At 35.7% G+C, this 23,252-nt stretch overlaps 1 protein-coding gene across 1 annotated transcript in view; it reads right to left on the bottom strand.

Annotated features, from left to right (window-relative positions):
• Positions 1-4,588: 4,588 nt before the first annotated feature.
• Positions 4,589-23,252, bottom strand: part of GABRB3 (gamma-aminobutyric acid type A receptor subunit beta3) — a 123,002-nt gene continuing 104,338 nt past the window's right edge. Inside the window, exons 6-9 of the mRNA XM_070751823.1 lie at positions 19,353-19,490; positions 16,312-16,464; positions 12,987-13,231; positions 4,589-5,019 (exon numbers count right to left, since the gene is read on the bottom strand). Coding sequence (XP_070607924.1) covers positions 4,669-5,019; positions 12,987-13,231; positions 16,312-16,464; positions 19,353-19,490 — 887 coding nt within the window. The 3' untranslated portion in view covers positions 4,589-4,668. The remainder of the gene's footprint in view (positions 5,020-12,986; positions 13,232-16,311; positions 16,465-19,352; positions 19,491-23,252) is intronic.

The following is a 23,252-nucleotide window of genomic DNA, read 5'->3' as shown; positions in this document are numbered from 1 at the left end:
TAGTTAATGATAATTGACTTTTATGTTTTAGAAAGGGACCTTACAGAAGAAATTTCAATACATCGGACTCACTCAGTTGAACAACTCACCACTATCCATTGCTGTTCCTGCTATTGGACATGTTATTCAAGAGAAACTGTGGAAGAGATTACAGGGTCTGACAAAATCTAGCATAAGGATTTTCAGCCTTGCACCTCAAGGTACCCATGTTGAAAAGGCTGTTTGCATTCCACTGGAATGACAGGGGTATGGATTTTCCTCAGTTTAAATGCATTTTAGCATATAATGATGTTACATACCTACACATAGGAAGGCCATTTTGCCTTAGCTTAGCTGCACAATATTGAAATAACCTATTATTTAACAATGTTTTATTGAACAGTCTTGAATTTGAGTTATAGTGTTTTCTGTTAGGTGGAAACATATTTGGTGCCAGGTGTAAAGAAACTCCATACATAAAAAGTTTTGAAATAATTAGAATAATTAATACTGTCCTTTTTACAAGATACTAGAAGTAACCCTGAGCAAATTTTTGAAATTCTTTTAATCACTTTCATCATTCAAGTGATGTACAAATATGAAGTAATATTTCATTACCAATCTTCAAAATCAGTTCTACTTGATGTCAAAAAACAGAATGTATTCCAATTCCAATGCATTTTTCCAACATAAATTCTTCCAACATACTACAACTAAGATATATTTTAGATCTTAAGAATATAGTGTAGAGTGTAAATGATATATCATTTCCAGCTATTCCATTTTTACTGTTGAGTACAAATGAGCAATCTCGATTAGCCATTCCAGCAATAATAATTTGAGACAAAAAATTTGCTCCTCATTTAGCTTCAAATCATAATACTGCTGCCACCATACTTCTGTGTATATGTGGTGTGCTTTTGGTGATATGCAGTTTTGCTTTTATACCAAACATATTTTTGGAATTATGGCTATTCAACCTGGGTCTCATCAGGACATCAACACATTTCCCAGATGCTTTTTTCGGACTTGATATAGGTGTTTGCAAAACATTGCATGTTTTCTTTGTAAGAAAAGGTTTCCAACTTGCCACTTTGTTACACCCCAGGTATATGAAGAATATAGGAGATTGTTGTCACATGTAGTACACACAGAGTACTTGCTGGAAATTCCTTCAGCTCCTTTAAAGTTGCTGTAAGCCTTTTTGGACCAGTTTTCTTGGGGGGTGTTTCCCATCAATTTTGGAGGGACACCCAATTCTTGTTAATGTCACTGTTGTATCATATTTTCCCCACTTGATGATTGTCTTCACTAAGGGCCATGTTATATCCAATGATAAAATATATAAAAATATAATACAATAAATATAATAATTAATGTAATATGTCATAAGATCCATAACTTTGGATTGCTGTTTCTATGCAAAAGAATATCATATATCATTTTGAATTATATATAACATATATATCATATATATTCATATATATAAGAAGTCCTGCTGATTCCTTGACTAACTTAAGAATAGAAGAGACTTTAAAATTTGGATGAATTTATTAGAATGGAAAGATAGGTCTAAAATGAAGGAGATCACAATGAAGTCCTTGAGTTTTTCTAGTATTTCTTGATAATATTTTTGAATGTTATTTGAAATGGAAGAGTGAACTTTTTGTTCTAAAATATTTTTTTCTGATGTTGATGCCTCCTTCTCTTTGTTAGGGTTTTTTTTTTACTGAGGATCAATACAGCTGCTAAGTTCATATATAAATTCATAAATTTCCCAATTGAAACTGATGACCAAGGTGGTGAAAACTATCTTGGAAAGGCAAAAGGTGGAGAGCTTATGTTTAAACTCTCCAACTATTTTTTGTCTTTCAATATTTCCATAGGAAGTGTTCTGGCAATGTGGTGAGGCCATTTGAAATGTCATGTTTCAGCCTGTTTTTCCAATTCTTGAGGAGGGGTTAAAGGTGGAGGTGTGAGCCTTTTCTAGAATCCTCAAATATTTTATTTCATTTTAAATTTACATATTATACTTTATACTTTAAGCATTAGAGCAATATACAGTATGTGCTATAGGTTAGCAGTTCTGTTTCTTCAGCAGGCTAATTTGGACTGCAGTTTGAATGATCAAAGTTTTATATTGTCTATGTATTAATGTACAAGTACTTGCTTGTTAAATTAAAATGCGAACACTTCACTGAATATTCTTAGTTTGAAAAAATCTAATAGATTTTTTTAAAGATGTTTTAATGCCAGTATTGGCATAATAGCAAAATTAATAAAAACATTAACAATATTTTTGAAACAGTTTTAATTTATAAACAGTATTCATCTAAGAAAACCATATCCCCCAGTCTAGATAATAGCTTATCACTTATCTTATTGTCAAAATCAAAAGTATATAACCTGAAAACAATAAAAATGTTTAATTTTGAATCACACCCAAATTTATTCTTTTTGACGCAGTAAAAGAAATCTAGTACATCAGTGGACAAGTTCTTAAAATATTTATTTCTTCAGTGTTGCTTTTTACTAAAAAGATTACTGTTTACCAAAAAGATTTAAAATGAAAACCAAAAGTGGATAACTTAAGTCAGCCACAACATAACCTTTGGGTGATATCCAATAAAGTTTCCCACTACTGGAATAGCAAGACAATGATCACTGCAGCTCTATTTTCAAAATTTCTAAAGTATTGAGAAGAAATGGGAAATGGTGTATCCTATACACAACCTTCACTAGATGTTGGATTTTCTCCCTTTCTTAAAAGTTATTATGAGATAGTGACATGCAGAAACATTTACGTAACATGGTACATGCTATTCCAATGGTAGAGTAGGTAATATAAAAATTGGTTCTTCTTGTCCACAAATAAATCTATGGAAGTTTCAGGTGAACTTACACACCATTTTCATAGTCCCAATTGCTGTTGTAAAATTCATGGGATACAGAGTTGATGGACTGTAACCGAAAACTTCACATTTCTCTGCAGTTTTCTTTTAAACCTTAACTGCTAAGATGTATGCTAATTTTACAGCACTAAAACATTTGTGCTCTAATTCCAGAAACTGTTAGTAGGAAAAAGTTTGGAACAGATGAAAATATGAATAAGAAGAAAATCAAAAATGGCAACATTTTGCCGAAGTAAAATAATAATCCATCAAACTTAAAAAAAATATGTTTGTTCCTTATTATTTACGTTTTGTGAATGTAGCACACCAGTTATATTATCAGTTCCAGTGTATATACAAAATAGATCTGAAAATGATCTGTTATTGAATCTATACATTAGAAATGTTCTATTGATTTAATTCTAAAGAAAAAAAAATCTTATAACGTCACAGAAACAAAATGATATAGCATGCCATCACAATAGAAAGCACTAAAAAATTAAATAACATACATACATACATTACATACATACGTATGCATATTGTGCAAATATATTTTACATTGATCTTGTTGAAGTTATTTTGATAACATGAATGTATTTTCCTACCTGTTAAAAAACAAATTATTTTCTAAGTTATCTTTGGAATACTTTTTTTTAATATATAAAACTTTGAGCTAGAATTACCAGATCATCTCTTGGTTGGCATCATGGATTTTTTTTTAAAGCTGCATAGTAGCAAGAAGCTTAGAAAGAACTAATTTCATCCATTTTTACAGAATTTTTCTAATACATAGACCTGCTGCCTTTCAAAATCTCCTGTAATCTAGCTATCTCCTGGAAACACAAAGCACATGAGAATTAAACTGGCCATACAATAAAACTTTGTCTTAATAGATCATGCAGAAGGAAAGTTATTCTCATTAAATCTGAATGTTCATAATTTGGATCAATTTTCATTATTGAGGTACACATATTTTATAAAATTTAGAGGTAATGAACATCAATTTTAGTTTCATAAATGGAGATTGAATTGAATTGATTGAAATTTCACTGCCTGAAGTCTGCCCAATAAAGGATTTATTGCAGTTTGATCAAAAAAATCTCCACATATAATATCTTCTAATTTTGAACAGATGATTTAATAATCCCATATTTTAAAAATCCTGAAAATGTAAGCAGTTGTTCAATTTTAAACAACATATTATAGCAATATGTAAGAATGTTCCAAGGACAAGTAAAAGTAATTTAAAAAATGCAAAATTAAAATATTCCATTGTGAACAAAATATATTAACAAAGTAGAAGTATCTCAGAGCCTTTCAAGTTGATACGAAGCAATTCAATTGGTCAGCATTTAACAAATTAAATTAAAACCTGTCTTACATAATGGACAGTGTAAATGAATTAATTAAAATAAGGTATATGACTGGTTTTGCAAACAATAGGACAGAATTTGGATCATTTAAATAAAGATTTGGTAATCTTACAGAACTATATTTCTCAAAGCATACTGCTTCAAAAAGCTGCCTGTCTCATTTGAAAAGTTTATTTTAAAAGGCATTTTGTGTTCACCATTACATAGTGCGTGTATACATGTTTATGCACAATGAGTATAATACATATTCTTTCACAATATATGTACACATAGGATTTATATATATATATCTATATGTATATGTAAGTATGTATATATTTTATATAGTGTAAAAGGTCTTCTGTACATATACAAAATAACAGGCAAAATAGTATCTGCTTGTTACAGTCTCTTTGTTTAAAAAATCCGAAGTAAAAGTCAATTTAGTTGACATAGTATAGCCAGTAGATTAAGTTGAAAAGAGAAAATGTGAAAGGAAACACCATCCTTGACCATCTGTCAATTGCATTCACATCTGTTAGATCAGGAATTTTTATTTTTAGTTGAGACGATCTTCTCCGCAAATGACTCTTCTTAGTGTGAGCGCCAGTTCTGTCTAATGTACGTCTCCCAAGAGTTTCTCGGTTGGAACTCTGCTTTCTGTACTGGATTCCTGAGTTATCAAAGGATACTGCTGAATTCTGTGGATCAGTGACACTTGTTGTGACTTCATTGCTTGCAACTTCATTGTGAATTTCAAGGGATGTTAACAATATGTTCCCATGCATGTCCACCTAGTTAGAAGCAAATCAATAGTTAATTAATAATTAATTTAATAAATCAAAAGTAATGTATCATATTCAAAAATTACTTATATTCATATAAATTCACATAGAAATAAAGTGGACTATTTTAAAAGAGCATAATTTTTTTAAAAAAAATTAAACAAATGCAGTATTTTCCATCTTATATCAGAAACCATCCCTCTTCCTTTTTTGTTCTCCTCATGCTATGGTACCTGATTACCAAAGATCTCAGTTATTATTATCTTTGTTGCTTTAATTTTATATTTGGGTACTAGGGGAGGGGATATGAATCCATGCCTTTTATTGCCCAGTGGCACTGTTAAAGCAAACTGAATTACTTGAGTTTACTTAAGCTCATGAAAGTACAATTGCTTCTACTAACATATTTCACAGAAATTATTACTTGTACAGTTACATTAGTCTGAGAATAGAGAAAACAGAGAATGAAATTTGGAGGATGGAGTTGTTTCTTATGTTAACAACATTTTTTGAAATGATATGGTTATGAAGACTATGATTGAATTGTATTTTTATTTGTATTTTTAGAATTTATAAATGAAATGAAGTGTTTCTTTCTCACTTTTAGTTATCAAGACACTGAAGTTACATATTTTAAAAATTTTAAGTGTCTACTATAATTTAAAACAGACATGTCAAACTTGATTTTATGAAAGCCGGATCAGCATTGTGGGTGCAGAGGGGGGCAGGGACATGGCTATAGTGGCTACAGCTGACTGGTTGTGGCCCAGAGCCTTGAGTTTGACACCCCTGATCCATGCAAGAGGCGATCCACATCCAAAGTGCTGTGGTTACCTTGCAAAAAGTGACATTTTTGTTTTAGCTTTAGTGATTGGTCTGGTAGCTTCCTAGAGACATTTATATGGCATGGGTGTAGGTCACAATGGTGGGCGAGCAGGTGCCCTCTGAGAGACCTTCATCCCTGCAGGGTAGGTTACTGTCAGTTATCTGTTATGTGAGGAAAGATGCCTTTCTAGAGATAAGCTGCCCTTTCAATGGGGCTTCTGGACTCTGGGGAAACGTCCCTCCTTTTATAACCCCCACTCAAAAGGGTGTGTAAGGGTGAGAATTTTGATTAGATTTAAGGTGGGGGGGAGGAGCAGAGATTGCGAGAGAGGAGAGGGGGTAGGGAGGGGGGATGCAAGAGAGGGTAAAATGGGAGTGGGAGGGAAGGGGGAAAGGAAGATGAGGAAGGGGAGGCAAGGGAGGGGAACAAAGAGGTTTTTGTAAAGAAAATACTGTTCTGGAAAATATCACAATAGGAATTCCAGAAGCTGCTCTTCCTTAAATTTGCCTCCTCCATTTCATAAGTCTGAATGCGGATGGCTGATTTCCAAATGGGTATGAACTTTGTTATGTCCTTAAAGAAATAAACGGTTAAATTGCTGATTGGTTAAAATGCGGCTTGGCTTAAAAGAACCGCCAAAAATAAACTGCTGTCTGTAAAATGTCCCCCCCTAAAGGAAATGTATAAATAGGGCAACGGATTAGCCGTTGCCCTTGTTGGGAGTTGGTTGTTGTAGAGAGCGTTTCCTACGACTATGATGAATAAAGAAAACCTGTTGAATTGAATAAGTCTCTGAGTACAGACTTAACAAACTTGCTGTGCCCCACAAGCATTCCCCCCTTGGGGCTTCCAGGTGGCTCCCTCTTTGCCTCCCCCACATCCCACATATGGTCTCTAAGGAAAAATCCAGTGATCAGAGGTGGCTGGAGCCCAAGGCAAAGTGAGCAAAGTATCCATTGGCCAGTCCTTCTGCCCTGCGGAAGCCCCCTGCCACCTCTTCTCATCCCTATTCCACCTTTGCGCCTCCTTCACCAGCACCTGCAGCTCTGAGAGCAGCTGGTAGTGCGCACCTGCTGCCATGCCCAATAGTCTCAGCCCAAGCTTCCGCCTCTGGATGGGGTCCTGTCTGCCTCACCCTCTGTAAACGCAAAAGCAGCCCCAAAGTACTCCATAGATGGCAGAGCTGGGGGAAGGGGCACAGGTGGGGGAGAGCAGAGTGTGGTGTCAGCTTCTCATGTGAGCCTGCAGGTGTGCCTCCCCCCTGCAGAGGTGAGATGGAAAGGAGCTTCTTCTGCATTGTGGGGCTCACTGACAAGGACCCCCCTGTTCTACTTTCTCCTCTCTTAGCTGTTGCTCCTCTGGTGCCTGGGTCAGATGCAGCTTCAGGGCTATGTGGTAGCCAAAGTACACCCAGCTCGTCCTCTCCCTAAGCGGGGGGGGGGGGCACCACTGCCTGGTGCAGAACAGGCAGGTAAGGGCAAGAATCATGGGAAAGCAGCTGGAAAGGGGGAGCCAGCCACCCAGGTGCACAGCTGTTGTGGTGGGGGCAGTGAGGAGGAGGAGTCATGAGTCCACTACCTCAGTGTTTCCCAACCTTGGCAACTTGAAGATATTTGGACTTCAACTCCCAGAATTCCCCAGCCAGCGAATGCTGGCTGGGGAATTCTGGGAGTTGAAGTCCAGATATCTTCAAGTTGCCAAGGTTGGGAAACACTGCACTACTTTATAGAGCAGGCTGCTGATGGCAGCATCAGTGGCAACAGCAGCAGCTGCATCCCCTTGATCCATGAAGAAGGGAAGAGGAGGAGAAGGCCCTGGTGGCCGAGGGGTGAGTGATGAATGAGGCAATGCTGGCCTGCTTCCTCCTGTTTGCATGCATGCACACCAGTATGGGGTGGGCTGGGCCTGTGGGCCCATGTGCATACACCTGCTGAATCCTGTGCACATGCGTGTACGCCGGGATTTAATCTAATCACAGCAAGAAGGTCGCTACTGGGCTGGGCCAAAACGACATGGGCCAGCTCCTTACATTTTCCAGGACTGCTGCACAGGCTGGATCCGGCTACAATGTGGGCTGGGTGCGGCCTACAGGCCTTGACAACCCTGTTTTAAAATCTTTGAAAGAGATATTTCTTTTTTTAATGTTCCTTTCCCACCTCATCACCAATATCTACAGTAATAGTGATTTTCTTGCTGTGATTAGATTAAATGTGTTTCTCCAGTTCTTTTCAGGAGAAAAACATGCAAGTGTGAATTGTACTAATGGGAAAATTTTATTCAACCTCATTAACAAATCCAAATTGTACTGTCTTTATGGTTCTAACATAGATTGATTTCCTTGGTGCTAGTTAATGAATACATAATGGGTTTTTTTTTCAGAATTTCAATGTTTTTAACATAGGACCAATTAAGAAATCAACCTGGTTATACTGTAAAATTCATTTCACCTTCTCATTAAAACAGCTCATAATATTGAGAAAAAAATAACTACCTCCCTCTCTCTTTTTTTAGGCTTGGGTGTAGCTGGGGCCTAAGAAGTATTGGTTTTCCTTCATGGAAATACCTGATCCATATCCAAAAATACACTAGTTTAACTGCAAATCATAGAAGCAGATAATCTCCATTCCCCCAACCTCACATCTGGACTAATCATAGAATCATGGGATTGGAAGGAAGTTTTGGAGGCCAGCTCTCTGAATGGAAAGCAAATCCTGTGTCAATTTTCCCTCAATTCCTTTAATTCGGACTCCTATATACTCTGGGCCAAAAAAAAATAAAATAGAATGATGAGACCGACATTTGACAGTCAGTGATATGAAATTAATTAAGATTCCAGAGAAATTTTAAGATAATAAATTTATCATCTGATTTATCTCAAATCAATAACTATTGCATTGATGGTTGCAATAAAAGAAAAAAATGTATAACTTTGCAAAACTTTTTCACAATAAAAGCAGGGGAAAGCCCATGACTCTTGCATTTTTAGGACAACTGGCAAGAAAACTATTTTCCTAGATCTTTTGTACAATATAAGATTAGTTCTGTGTTCAGAAAACAGACTTTGTTAGAAAGATCTAGCACTTCTCCCCCCCACCCCAAATCCCCCCCCCGAACAAACCCACAAAGCCTGAATATGGATCCCATATAATGCTGATTATCAACTGCTCTGTTAGGCTTGCTTGTACTTTACTTCCATGAACTGAGGGGAGGGGGGAATTATTATTTTTTATTATTATTATTATTATTATTATTATTATTATTATTATTATTAATTAGATTTGTATGCCGCCCCTCTCCAGAGACTCAGAGCGGCTCACAACAACAAAATACAGTACAAATCTAATGATTAAAAAACAGTTTAAAACCCATTAATATATAAAAAAGCCATACATCCCAAACAAACCATACATAAAATGGAACGGCCCGGGGGAATCAATTTCCCCATGCCTGACGGCAGAGGTGGGTTTTAAGGAGTTTGCAAAAGGCGAGGAGGGTGGGGGCAGTCCTGATCTCCGGGGGGGAATTGATTCCAGAGGATGGCTGCCCCATAAATAAATAATAAAACACTGCTGTCATGTCACCCCCAGCGTATCTTTTCTCTAGACTAGACAGATCCAGTTCATAAGACATCAATATTATTGTATTACATAACAGAACAACAAGGGCAAAATAATCTTTAATCTCTAGAATGCTACATAGTCAGCAAGTTACCATCTCCATACTCCAAGAAAGCTTTGATTCCAGTCTCCTTTATTATATATTGGGTCTAAATCAACAAATGTTCAATGTGTTTCTCTTATATTCATATTTTTCTCAATGACCTACTGAAGAGCAAAAATCTGATGTACACATTTCTTTTCACTATAAAGGCACCCTACATTTCCCAAATTTTGTTCATATTAATTATTGTACTTTTAATTCAAACTGCATCCAGAACAAAGCTTTATAAGCATACTTAATTACAGTCCATTGCAGTACATTTACCATATTTTTCAGAGTATAAGACACACCTTTTTCTTCCTTAAAAGAAGCTGATAATTTGGGTGCAAATTATACTCTGAATGTAGCATTTTTCCCCACCCTAACTAGCTGCTAGCAATCTTCTCAGCTCTTACGTTGCAGGCTCTTTCCTTGTTTCTCTCTGCAAAGAATGTTTTCCAAGCCCTAAGTCTTTGCAGGGTTTTTTCATTGCTATAACTTGCTCTGAATAAGTTTCTTTCCAGCCCTAACCAGCCTCTTTTAGGGAGGAAAAAGGTGCATCTTATACTACTTCAAAAATAAGGTGTGTTTGTGTGTGTGTATGTATACGCGTGTGTGCGCGCGCACAGACACACGGTTTACTAATTTTCATTTCTTGTTTTTTTAAAATATGATTGCCATCTTTAATTTCTTTAGATGAATGCATAGGCTATGTGAATCCTGAGAAATATTAATAAAAAACTGAGAATGATCTTAGCAATGAAAAAGAAATCACATTAAAAATGGAAAGTAGGAAAAAGAAAAAAGTCTCCAAATTAAAACATAAAAAGTCTCCTATCTTAATTAAAAAGAAACTATTTTTTGTTAGGGTTGGCCAAGACATCGATCCACAAAGAAGGATTGAAACACTTTTCCAGTTTTAATTTTCATATTGCTTTCTTATCAATTCACCTTGCATGATCTGTTTCATGTAGTATCTCTTTCCCTATTACTAATGTGGCCACTTTCTTTGAAACACACATAGACACAAAACAATGGGGAGACAATAGTAAGGGAATAAATGTTAACAGTAAAATATAAAATAAATCCTGTTGGATATAAGTCCAATGATCAATCTTCCACAATGACCAAGTAGCTACAAGGTAAGTCCTTCTCATTTGCTTCTTAGCAGATCCTGGAAATAGCATAGGGCTTTCAAGGCTAATAGCTATTAATACACACACACACACACACACACAAACACACTTCTCACCCACCCACCCCCTGATGGACCCAAGGCTTATCATGGGCTGACTCCCTGAGGTCAGTCATATTTTTTGCCAGTCTTGATCTAGTGATTTATCTTGGCTGACAAATACATCCCACAACAGTAATTTGAAATGATTTATATTTCAGAACTGTTAATTAAAGAACCTGGGAGCTCAAAAATTACATAAAATTATGAAGATATGAAGATATTAGAAATCTAACAATCTAGTTCCAAATTATGAATCTGGTTCCCAATTCATCCAAATTACTTACAAAGTCTAAAATTAGATACGTCTTTAATGCTTTACACTGGAATATATTATGTTAAAAAGTAAGGTAAAGAACAGTATCACCTTCTTCATTGTAATCAAATACTATACTGAGGCAGTATCTATCTGGATTTCACATGAATTGGCAATTATCTAAAAACATGGCAGGGTTACTTTTTCCAAAAATTAAAATGAGAATAAAATTCCCTTAAAATAATATAATCCTCCACACTTATTACATCTGCTGATTTGCCCTTTTTAGGGTGACTTGCTCCCTCCTTCAGATAGAGGGAGCGGAGGACCCCTTGCAGGGCAGAGCTGAGGAATTTTACAGTTTCTGTCAGATACAGTCAATCAGATTCGGATGGACATAGCCTCTGATTGGACAATGCAGGCAGAGATGACAGGGGCAGATCTTAGTCTTATTGTGTGGGATGAATTTGAGCCTACAACTCCTGAGAAACTGGACAAGACTATGGGAGCGATGAGTTCCTCCACCTGTTTGTTGGTTTCATCCATGGGGCTGGCTCCAGGTTTTGGTCAATGCTTCATTGAGGGAGGGGTTTGTCCCAAAACCATTAAAGTTGATGGTTGTGAGGCCCCTTCTCAAGAAGCCTTCCCTGGACCTAGCAGAACTAAAGAACTTTCGTCAAGTCTCCAACCTTCCTTTTGTAGACCATAACCTACTACTAAATAAAGTAGAAAAATGTGGGATGGACAGCAACTTTAAGGCTTTAAAAAAAAAGAGGGACTGGGGCAGCGAGGAGGAGCATGCGCCTCCAATACACCCAGTGCGAGGCTGCCTCCCATACAGTGGCTGCTGCTGCTACCTGCTGCCTCTTTCTTCCCATGCTGAAGGGCTCCCCTCTCCTCTTGCTTGCTAGCTTTATAGCCGGCGCCTGTCCTTCGCTGTGGTGACTCCTCGGCTGCCCAGAGCAAAGGGAGCATTTCTTTTCTCTGGGCACCGGCAGAGTTTTATTCTCTCTCCAACTGCCCAGAGAAAGAAAAATGCTTTGTTCACTCTGGGCTGCCAAAGCCTCCTTAAGCGCCACCGAAAGGCTCCTCTGGCAACCCAGAAAAGCCTGAGATGGCCAGGATTAAAGGGAAAATGGCAAGAAACTGGCCGGGCCTTTGTACTCTGCTCTCAAATTTCCTGGGAAATTTTTCCTGGCTTGGGTTGTTAAGTAGAAAATGGTTCTTAAGAAGAGGCAAAAAAATCTTGAACACCCAGTTCTTATCTAGAAAAGTTCTTAAGTAGAGGCGTTCTTAAGTAGAGGTACCACTGTACTTATAAATGCAATTGCAAAAACAAAATATTGAGAAATTCTGTTTTTTTATTCTGCTGTGCTAAATAATGTAAGACAAGTAGGATTAGTTTCTCTGAGACATTTTTCTTCTTTTTGATAAAATTGGTTTCAATTGCTTCAGAAACCATATAGCTTAATTTAAGGGGGAAATTATTAAAATTCGCTATATTGATCACATATTATTTCTGTGATCAACCCAGACCTTTTAAAAGTAGGTTGATAGATAGGTACTTGGATGGGTAGGTAGGTAAGTAGGTAGGTAGGAAGGAAGGAAGGAAGGAAGGAAGGAAGGAAGGAAGGAAGGAAGAAAGGAAGGAAGGAAGGAAGGAAACCTATACTAAGACCAATAATGAAAATAAATTCCTATGACTGCTTTTTACTATTCTGATTTTGAAGTTTGCCAAATTTGTATACCGTTTTTAGAAATTTTTGTGCTCATTGCATTCTGGTATTTACTATATATTTTATATTGATAAACTGTAATGAAAATAAAGTGGTGCTAATGGCTATGCTTTCTTATAATCAAATATGCAATCCAATTAGCAAGGTAATAGTACTTAATTTCATTGATTGGAACTATCAAAGCTGAAAATAAGACAGACTTGTAGAAAATATGAAAAATCCTACCCGGTTGCTTTCAAACTTAGAACGATCTTTGTTTGTTTTGGCTGTCTTTTCAGCAAGTTTCTTCTGCCTTTGTGGGCCCTTTCCAAAGAAAATATAGTTGACAAAGGCATATTCAAGTAAGGCCAAGAAGACAAATACAAAGCAGCCCATAAGATACATATCAATGGCTTTGACATATGGAATCTTAGGCAAAGTCTCTCTGAGATGAGTGTTGATAGTTGTCATAGTAAGCACAGTTGTAATACCTAAAAAGAAAACAAATAATCAGTATTATTTCTTGCATTCTTTTTCTAACTTACTTCAGTAGTATTTTCCAGGAGTTTCTCAGTAATATAAAAAACTAAGCAAAATTGCAAGAGACACAACATTCTACCTAATAGAAGACTATATATACATAGCTCAGAGTTGAACTGTGGTGCTTTCTGAGCTTGGCTGCTTGCTTGCAGTTGGGCTGTGGTTGAGTCTGTTCATGTGTTGCAAGGTTAAGAACTTTCATTATGTGTTCTGATTGCTAGTTGGTGTCACTGTTTATGGATATGCTCTGCTTGTCTATTCTTACATAGTCTTTTAGCTTATATAGTTTTTACCTTTTGTGATTGTAAGCGGTCTAGAGTTACCTTGAGGTAAGATAGGTGGCCAATAAATTTTCTGAATAAATGTGGGTATTATGGTCCTTACACTGTATGTTGTAGATGACTTTTCTTCTTGAGCTGCTGGATCTTTTGGTTTACTTAAGATGTTTTGGAGGGTTTTAGTTGATTTGTGTGCTACAGTGATGTAGTAATGTGGTTAGTAGTCTGTTGATTGTTTCTGAGATATTTTTTAATGTATGGTAGTGTTATCTTTTTCATAGCTCGTGTGGGTTGTGCTGTAGGGTTGAATGGTCAGGTACTTTTTGATAATTTTATCAAATTATCTGAGTATCTGTTTTGTTGGAAGTTATTGGATAGCTCAGTGATGATGAACCTTTTAGACACAGAGTGCCAAACTGCGCAAGCACGTATGCCCAAACTGAAAAGTGCATGTGCATGGGAATGCATGACTGTAGGGACATGCACAAACATACACATGCACAGACATGCGTGAACACGCAGCAGAGACCGAAAGACCAGCTGGTCAGCAGGAGGCAGTGCAGGAAACAAGAGGTGGGTAAAATGAGGACCCAGATTGTTCAGGGTAATTTATTTATTTATTGGATTTGTATGCCGCCCCTCTCCAGAGACTCGGGGCGGCTAACAGCGACAATAAAACAGTGTACAATAGTAATTTGGTATTGATGATTAAAAATCAATTAATATAAAAACCAAACATACATACATACATACATACATACCATGCATACATACCATGCTGATTCTGTATATAAATCTAAATGCTATTGCTATAATAGTTCATTTCCCCCCTTTCCTTTATATTTAATGGAATGCATTTATGATTATATTACTTTAACAATTAATATTTTAATTTTGAGTCACAATTTATAATGGATGAAATGAGTTAGTCTTTGGGAATTTGATATTTTGAAGGATCCCCAAATTGAGAAAGGATGGGAATTTTGGAATATATTTGGTTATGATTGTTATTTGATTATTTGATTACTATCTGACTACATAATGATTTTTTTGAAAATTTGGAATTCTGAATGATCAATATCTTTTCATAAATATATTTGATAATGACAATTAACATTGATATTGCTAATGAAAGTTTTTACTTAAGAATTTAAATTTAATATAACTATTTTAAGGCAATTAATTATATAATTCAGTGATAATCTTGGGAAAATATAATTATATTATAGACTGGTAAAAATTGAATTTTTTGAAATAAATTTAAAATGATATATTTGTAATATTAGTGGGGAAGATATAGTATAATGAATAATGAATAAAATAAATTAATGTGTTTGAGTTTTGGAATTTGAATGATACCTGATTTCCCTTGTATTGTAAATGAGATATAACTTAGATATAAGATATAACATTTTCAACATGAATTGATACTTTATTTTTGATTATAAATTATTGTGGAATATTCTTTGGGGCATTTAGTTAAGATAGGGGTTAGGAAAAATGAATGATGAGTAACAGAGTAAAGAAATGAATGAAATACAAAGGCTTAGATTTATTTAGCAAGAGAGAATAACTAGCAGAGGAAGTAAGCAATAGCATTAAATTTTAATTGAAAAATGAAACAACTGGTGTAATCCGGGTGATGAAATTAGATAAAAAAGGCAGCATGAGATTAATGACATATACCAAGAGTAATGGATATGAAATTGAGAAGTATTAATGATTATATTTAGTAGATATAAGTTTATTAAGTTGGATTGAAGTATAGAAATAATTTAAAAATTGTAACTAAAATTATTCATTCAGGGAATGATTTAGAGAATGTAGGAGGAAGTAGAAAAGAAGAAGAAAAAGGAGAGAGAGCAGAAGTGGAAATACAGAAGGAGGAAGGAGCAGGACATGATAGTAGGAAAGGGGAGAGAAGGTGTAAGAAAGTAGGCATTAGGGATGGAATAGCCACCTGAGATAAAAAGAGAGGAGTGGAAACAGAGAAGATTGAGACAGATTGAATAATAAAATTAAAATTGGGTTATTGTATTACTATTTTTAAGCAATAATATATGCATATCAAGGTATATGTGATGTTATGTAGGTTTTTGATGTGGAGAAATTTTTTTTTAAAAAAGAGAAAGTGAATTCTAAAAGTCTTTAAACTAATATCTCTGGGACTTGTTCTGAGCAATACTTCTGTAAGTGTAAAAGCTGTCCAACTTGAATCCCCCTTGATGTATGCTGAGTATCATCTAGGGTAAATGAAAACTATAATACAGTAAATCCCAAAACTACATGTCCGAGGACACTTTGACCAGCATTTTTAGAAATTGAGAGTTGCTCTCTCACACAATGCTGGCCTTAACTAGACTTTCATCAATTATGTCATCAAGTAAATCAGAGGGATCTAAGAGAAAGGTTTAATAAAATTGAAAAAAAAGATGGTATAACCCTTTTTATTCTACTATCTTTGCATTCTTCCTTCATATTTAAATTGAAATTTAGGGTATCACAACCTTTCTCTAAAGTAAGTTCTTCCATACCATTCCTAGAGTAATAAGAAAACTGAGGGTCATTTTGGAGAGTTCAATTAACAGGTTTTATAAAGATTGTTATATATTTAAGATGAACCATTACTGAATCAATCCAAACTAATACAATATTCATATAAATGATATTGACCTATTAATATGTTGCAAATTCTAGTAATTGATATTTGATTTTGCAAATAAAGTAATGTCCTACTCATCACCATTTCATACCAAGAGCCACTCGTGCCGCTGATGCATCATAATTTATCCAGAAGGATACCCATGATAAAATGGTAATCAATATTGTGGGCATGTAGGTCTGAAGAATAAAGTATCCAATATTCCTCTTCAGCTTAAAACTCAATGATAGTCTTGGATAGGCACCTAATAAAAATAGATAGGCATTAAGTTGTCATATATTTTCTTAATGATAACTTGGAATACTTTTACCTTCTGTCTAAAAATCATACATTTAAATTACTTGCCTGATATTTAAAATATAATGAATTTAAATTTAATGAATAAAATATACTAAGCATGTGTTCTGCCGGCTCTCTGCACGAGCCTCTAATTAAATGCAAAGGTAGACAAAACAGACACACACGTGAAAAGTCAAGAATACTTTCTTTATCCACAGAAAAATAGAGGCAAAACCCTCTTTTTGTAGTCAAAGAGCTCACTTTCAAAACAAACAGACTTGAATGCAGTGAAATAACAAAAAACAAACAAACTCAAAGCAATTAACAAGTAGCCGTGAAGTCGTCACAGCCACTCTCCTTCAGACATTGTCCAACTCACACGTTTAACTATGATTTACGTTCAAAGTCCTGATATCAAAGCACAGAGTCCTTGGAGAATCCGGAGAGTCAAGCCACATCCACTATCACGAACAGATAATCTTCCACACTGAGAGGCCGGCATGCTGCCCATTCAACTAATTAATGGAACCACACCCAACCACAGGTGAACTCTCTTATCTCTTGTAATACCTACGTAGCTGCTCTCTTTTATTCATGGCCCTTCACATGCGTGCATCTATAACTGCTTCTTCATCAGAGTCCAGTGAAGATAAGGATGATGATGAATTGCTTCCTAATCGGCTGTCTGCCATGACCCCCTCTGAGGGTCCCATTTCACAGTCACTCCCTGCTTCCGACGATACTTCACTGTCCGAATCAGTCGGCAATAAAACAGGCCTTTGACACTGGGAGGATTCACCCACATCCACCCCCACAGTCCTTGGGGCAGGAGCTGGCACAGAGCCAACCACAACAAGCATGTTACAAAATTATTAGCAGAACCTATCACTCCTCAAAACAAGCATAAGGTAGCCAAAATTTGAAGTTTTGTGCAGAACAAATGTGATACAGTGATCCCTCGAGTTTCGCGATCTCGATCTTTGAGAAACGCTATATCACGATTTTTCCACCCGATGATGTCACTCCCTTCCTTTCTCATCTTTCTTTCTCTCTCTCTTTCTCTATCTTGCTTCTTCTTCTCTCACACTCTCTTCCTCCCTCTCTCATCTCTTTCTTTCCTTCTCTCTCTTTCTCTATCTCTCCCCCTCTTGCTCTCGAGCGGCGGGCGGCACCCAGGGAAGGTTACTTTGGCCACCCAGCAGCTGATCTGCTCGGCAGCGCAGTAGCAGCGAGGAGCCGAAGATGATCTGCCGAGCAGATCAGCTGCTGGGCGGCCGAAGGAACCTTCCCTGGGTCTTCAACTCCCAGAGCGGCGGACAAGCGGCGGACGGACAAGCGGCGGACAAGCGGCGGGCGGACAAGTAAAGCGGCGGCCGGACAAGCGGAAAAGCGGCGGACAAGCGGCGGGCGGAAAAGCAGCGGCCGGACAAGCGGCGGACAAGCAGCGGGTGGAAAAGCGGCGGCCAGACAAGCGGAAAAGCGGCAGACAAGCGGCGGGTGGACAAGCAGCGGAAAAGCGGCGGGCGGACAAGCGGACAAGCGGCGGACAAGCGGCGGGCGGAAAAGCGGCGGGCGGACAAGCAGAAAAGCGGCAGACAAGCGGGCAAGCAGGCGGCTCCTCAGCTGCTGGGTCTTCCCAGGTGCGGAAGTAAAAACACCATCTGCGCATGCGCGGCCATGGAAAAAGGGGCGCGCATGCGCAGATGGTGTTTTTACTTCCACACCACTACATCCCAAAAAATCGATTATCGCGAGGGGTCTTGGAACGGAACCCTCGCGATAATAGAGGGATCACTGTATAGGCTTTTGTCAAAACTCAAATATTAGTATTAAATATTTTAACTCAGTAAATAATATTTGAATAATTATGTGGCATTGGCTGTTATTAGCATCATTATTATTGATCTTAGTATAATGCAGTTTAATAAAATATTAATATTTTCAATTAGCATAATAAGTACTACAATGGCATTTCTGAAACTAATTATGAATAATTTCAAGATAGCTTGACTCAGGACAAATAACTTGTTCTGGAAAGCTGTTCCTGAGTTTCTGCTCTCTGTTCAAAATAAATTATAATCCTCAATTTTATCACTCAAACTGCCAAATGACTGCTTTGTATAATCTATTACCAGCAGCTTACTTAGAGCACACATTTCTATTCATATATTTATTTTTTAGAATTTTCCATTAAAAATATTTTATTAGACTGGAAGTCTCTTGACCCAGCTAATTTTCCAAGTCACGTAGTAGAGGTAGTTCTCGACTTATGAGCATAATTTAGCCCAAAATTTATGTTGTTCAGACATTTGTTAAGTGAGTTGTGCCCCGTTTTACAACCTTTCTTGTCTCAGTTGATAAGTGAATCACTGCAGTTGCTAAATTAGTAACCCAGTTGCTAAGTGAATCTGACTTCCCCATTGATTTTGCTTCTCAAGATCCTAAACGATGATCACATGACCCTGAGACAGAGTGACAGTCATAAATATGAACCAGTTGCCAAGTATCTGAATTTTGATCACATGATTGTGGGGATTCTGCAATGGTCATAACTGTGAAAAACAGACATAACCCACTTTTTTCAGTGCTGTTGTAACTTTGAACCATCACTAAATGGACTGCTGTAAGCTGAAGACTAGCTATATGCAGTTTCAGATACAAATATTTTTTCTTTACTTAAAAATAATCATACTAATAAGTTTTAACATTTCAGGCCCAGTAACACAAACTATCTGTAAAGAAAGAATGAACTAGCACTACCCCCATTTTAATTATCTCTTATATAAACACAAAATATAGGCATGCATTAGAGAGCTAGGAATAATGGAAATTCAACAATTAGGAAATACATGCCTGTGGCAAAGACAACATTTTTGGACACAAGTTTATGTTCCACAATAGAAAATTGCGGAAGCTCAATTCTTTCTACTCCAGTAACTGCATTATCTCCACCTCTCCAATAAAATTCTATGTCATCTGTTGTGTATCCATCTGGAAACAAAGCAGAAATGTTTTAGTGTCTTGTTCTCAAAATATACGATAGCCTCACTTTTCTTAAAACTTTCATTCTGCTCTAAAGAAGAGAATAAAATTTTCCACTCCTAAACTTTTAATGAATCAAGCATATATTCTCCAATATTATTATTAATAATATGTGTGTATATCCATTCTAAATCGTGTTATAGGCTGAGATACAGTTTGAGGAACAGACTAATTTTTCTCCTTGCTTCAATGAAACTTAAAATATGTGCGATATGATTATTATAAAAAGGTAAAAGATTATTTTGAAAAAATAATTTAAGCTGTGTATAATGCAATAAATGTAAAGGTATTAATGGTTAAAATGAGATAAAACTAGATAATTTCACAAAATGAGATAAATGTTGACTGTTACACCATGTATAATAACATAAATTATCCAAATGAGCTTGTGAAGCTATTTTATAGCTGAATACACAATATTACCATATGTATTTATCACCGACTATACATGTCATTATTGATTGGGATGATTAATCTGTAAGAAATCTATTATGAAGTAACAATGGACAGTAATACTGACAATTTATTTATTTCTTTATTTATTATTAATCAAATTTGTATGCCGCCCCTCTCCGTAGACTCGGGGCGGCTAACAACAGTAATAAAACAATATAAATAAATCTAATATTTAAGTTAATTTAAAAAGAAACCCCAATTTAAGAAACCAATCATACATACAGACATACCATGCATAAATTTTTTTATAAGCCTAGGGGGAAGGGAATATCTCAATTCCCCCATGCCTGATGACAGAGGTGGGTTTTAAGGAGCTTACGAAAGGCAAGGAGGGTGGGGGCAACTCTGATATCTGGGGGGAGTTGGTTCCAGAGGGCCGGGGCCGCCACAGAGAAGGCTCTTCCCCTGAGTCCCGCCAAACGGCATTGTTTAGTTTAGTCGATGGGACCTGGAGAAGGCCAACTCTGTGGGACCTAACTGGTCGCTGGGAAGCATTGAAGGTATGGATGGCAATAAAAGATGTTTGATCCGGATCATTTGTTGGATAATGCAGGTGACTATTTTTGCAACAAAATACTGGGGGACTTACAGGTCAGTTCTAGATATAAATAGACTTGAAAACCATTTTGTTAAGAATGATATTTCAATAGAGTCTATGCTACATTTTTATACACTTTAATAAAATAGTTGAGCCCGTAGTGTAGAAAGCTGGAAATCTCAAAAGAATTGTAATGGAATTCTTTAAATCTGGAAAAGAAAAAGTATGTTTCCAAAATATGGAGGTGAAAACCAAATTGTCCTCCAATTCTGTCTTTTAAGTTAATGATTAACCTAGCTATTAAGAAATCTGAAAAAGGATCGAATTAGTCCCAGAATTGCTGTCTTGCCATACTCATTAACAATAAGACATATAATCAGTGATAGGCTACCAAAATTTTTACTGCCACACTGTGGCCGTGGCTTATACAAGATGCCCTGCATTTTCTTTCAACATCTTTCAGTGCAAATTGAGTGTTTTGGGGTGGAGCTCCATTTTTGCTACCCACATCATTCCCCCCCATCCGGACAGTAGCCCACCCTTGCATATAATACAGTTATCAAGTTTCCAAAATTCTATAACCTATTTACCTTTACTTGAATTCAGTGCATGTGACATCTAGGATGGATCATTTTTTTATATACATGCCCTCTATATGGCAAATCATTTACAGTTAAAACCTTGTAATGAAATGGATAATAAAAAATAACCAGAAAATATTGGATCGATCCTTTTTAATTACATTAATGCATTTTGGAAATAAATAGTAAATATCTTATACCTACCTATTAGTAATTCACTAGCAGTAAGGAATAATAATTTGGTTTTTCTTTTCAAGTTTTTAACTGCAAATTTGTCAGTGACTTGATCAAAATCGATCTTTGTATATTCACATTCAATAGGCAGGATATACAGGTTTGTCAATATGTCTTCACTTATAAAAGAACACTTTCCATTAATTTTAATTTTTTAATTTAAAACATTCCTTCAGGAGGCAACAGATGTACAATACTTAGGAAAAGGCTTAAATATAAGTGCAGAGATCCATTAAAATTCCATTCCACAAAAAATCATATCAAAGATACTATTCATATTATTGTTTCAATAAAGGAGAATATTTGTATGTTATGGTTGAAATGAGGGATACTTGGTGCTCTCTGAACTTGCCTGGTTTTTTTGCGGATGTTTCATTACCCTAATTAGGTAACATTATCAGTGGTAGTAAGGATTACTGTTTGCTGTCGGTTTATATTCTGATAACTTGCCTGTCTGTCTAGGTGTAAGCCATAGTGCCTCCTTCTCAACCTTATTCTTTTTCTCATAACTAAAAACCCTCATCCTCTAAAAAGTTCATATTTACTTATATTTGATATTAAAAATCAAGTTATAAATTCTCTGTATACTATTTCTAATTGATAACCTATCTAATAGGGAGGAGAATAAAATTATTCAAATTCAAATTCCAAAATCCAACATATTCAATCATTGCCTTCATTTTACATCATAATTAATCTGCCCACTGGTGGTACAAATATATATTCACTCTAATTCTAAATGTAATCCAAATCCAATTTGAATATGAATACTTACAAGAAAAAAAATTGCCCCCAAATTTGTAAATAATTATATTCAAATGTTTGACATTCAATTATTTGACTAAGAAACATATTCATTATCAATATTCATTAATTAATATATTCAAAAAAGAAAAATAATAATAATTAAAATTCCATAAATTTATACAAATTAAAACATTTCATTTACTTTACTTGTGGTTAATCATTCTTCTAAATATTTACCAATTTTAAATTTAATCAACCAAGTTTCTATCAATTTTGTATCCCATTGGTGCATTTCATTCATTTTACTTATAGTTCTTCCTTTAATAATACATATAAGTATTTAACAATTTTAATTTTTATTAATAATTTTGGTTATATTAGTTTGTTACCAACAAGAAAAAAGAAAAAAGAGCAAAAGAAAATATATTATATGATAATCAAATCCCAATCATCCATTTTCTTTAAACTTCCATCTCTTTTTCTAAACCTCAAATTTTTTTCATGTCATTTTGTACCCACAATTTATTTCCTTTTTCTTATCTCTCCTTCTCCTCCTGTGTTATTTGTATAAGTTTTCTTCCTGTTCTCCTTAATCCCTCTCCTCTATTTCCTTCTTTTTAATTTGCCATATCTAATACCTCTGTCCATATCCTATCTTATCACTGTTCATCCCAATGTAATCATCATAATGTGACCATTAGTTTTCCATTTTTAAAATCTTCTTTCCTTTTGTCTCTATCATTCTGTTTCTTCTCCCTCCTTATCACTAACCATCACAATATAATCATAATATGTAATATAATCATTAATCTGTCCATTTTCAAAATCTTTCCTTTTGTCTCTATAATTCTCTGTATTTTCTTCCATCTATTCATCCTCCTCTGATTTCTCTTCCTGTCCAACTCTTTGCTTTGTATCTGCCATCATATTTTCAAAGTCCTTGTTAATCTCCTTATTGTTGTCCTTATTAGAAATTTCATTATTATCCAATGCTTTCTGCATTTTCTTCCTTATTCCATTTCCAAACTCCTTGAAATATCTCCTTAAGTCTTCACAATAGTCTTTAAAAAAACCTGCAGTCCTCAATTCACTCTCTAAACTTTAACAAGCCTTTATAGTAAATCCAACTGCCTAAGAATATCCACAGCCTAATAC

Source organism: Erythrolamprus reginae, chromosome 4 (genome assembly GCF_031021105.1).
Source record: "Erythrolamprus reginae isolate rEryReg1 chromosome 4, rEryReg1.hap1, whole genome shotgun sequence".
NCBI lineage: Eukaryota > Metazoa > Chordata > Lepidosauria > Squamata > Dipsadidae > Erythrolamprus > Erythrolamprus reginae.
The sequence above is the reverse complement of the archived record's forward strand: the minus strand, read 5'-3'. Positions and strand labels throughout refer to the sequence as shown.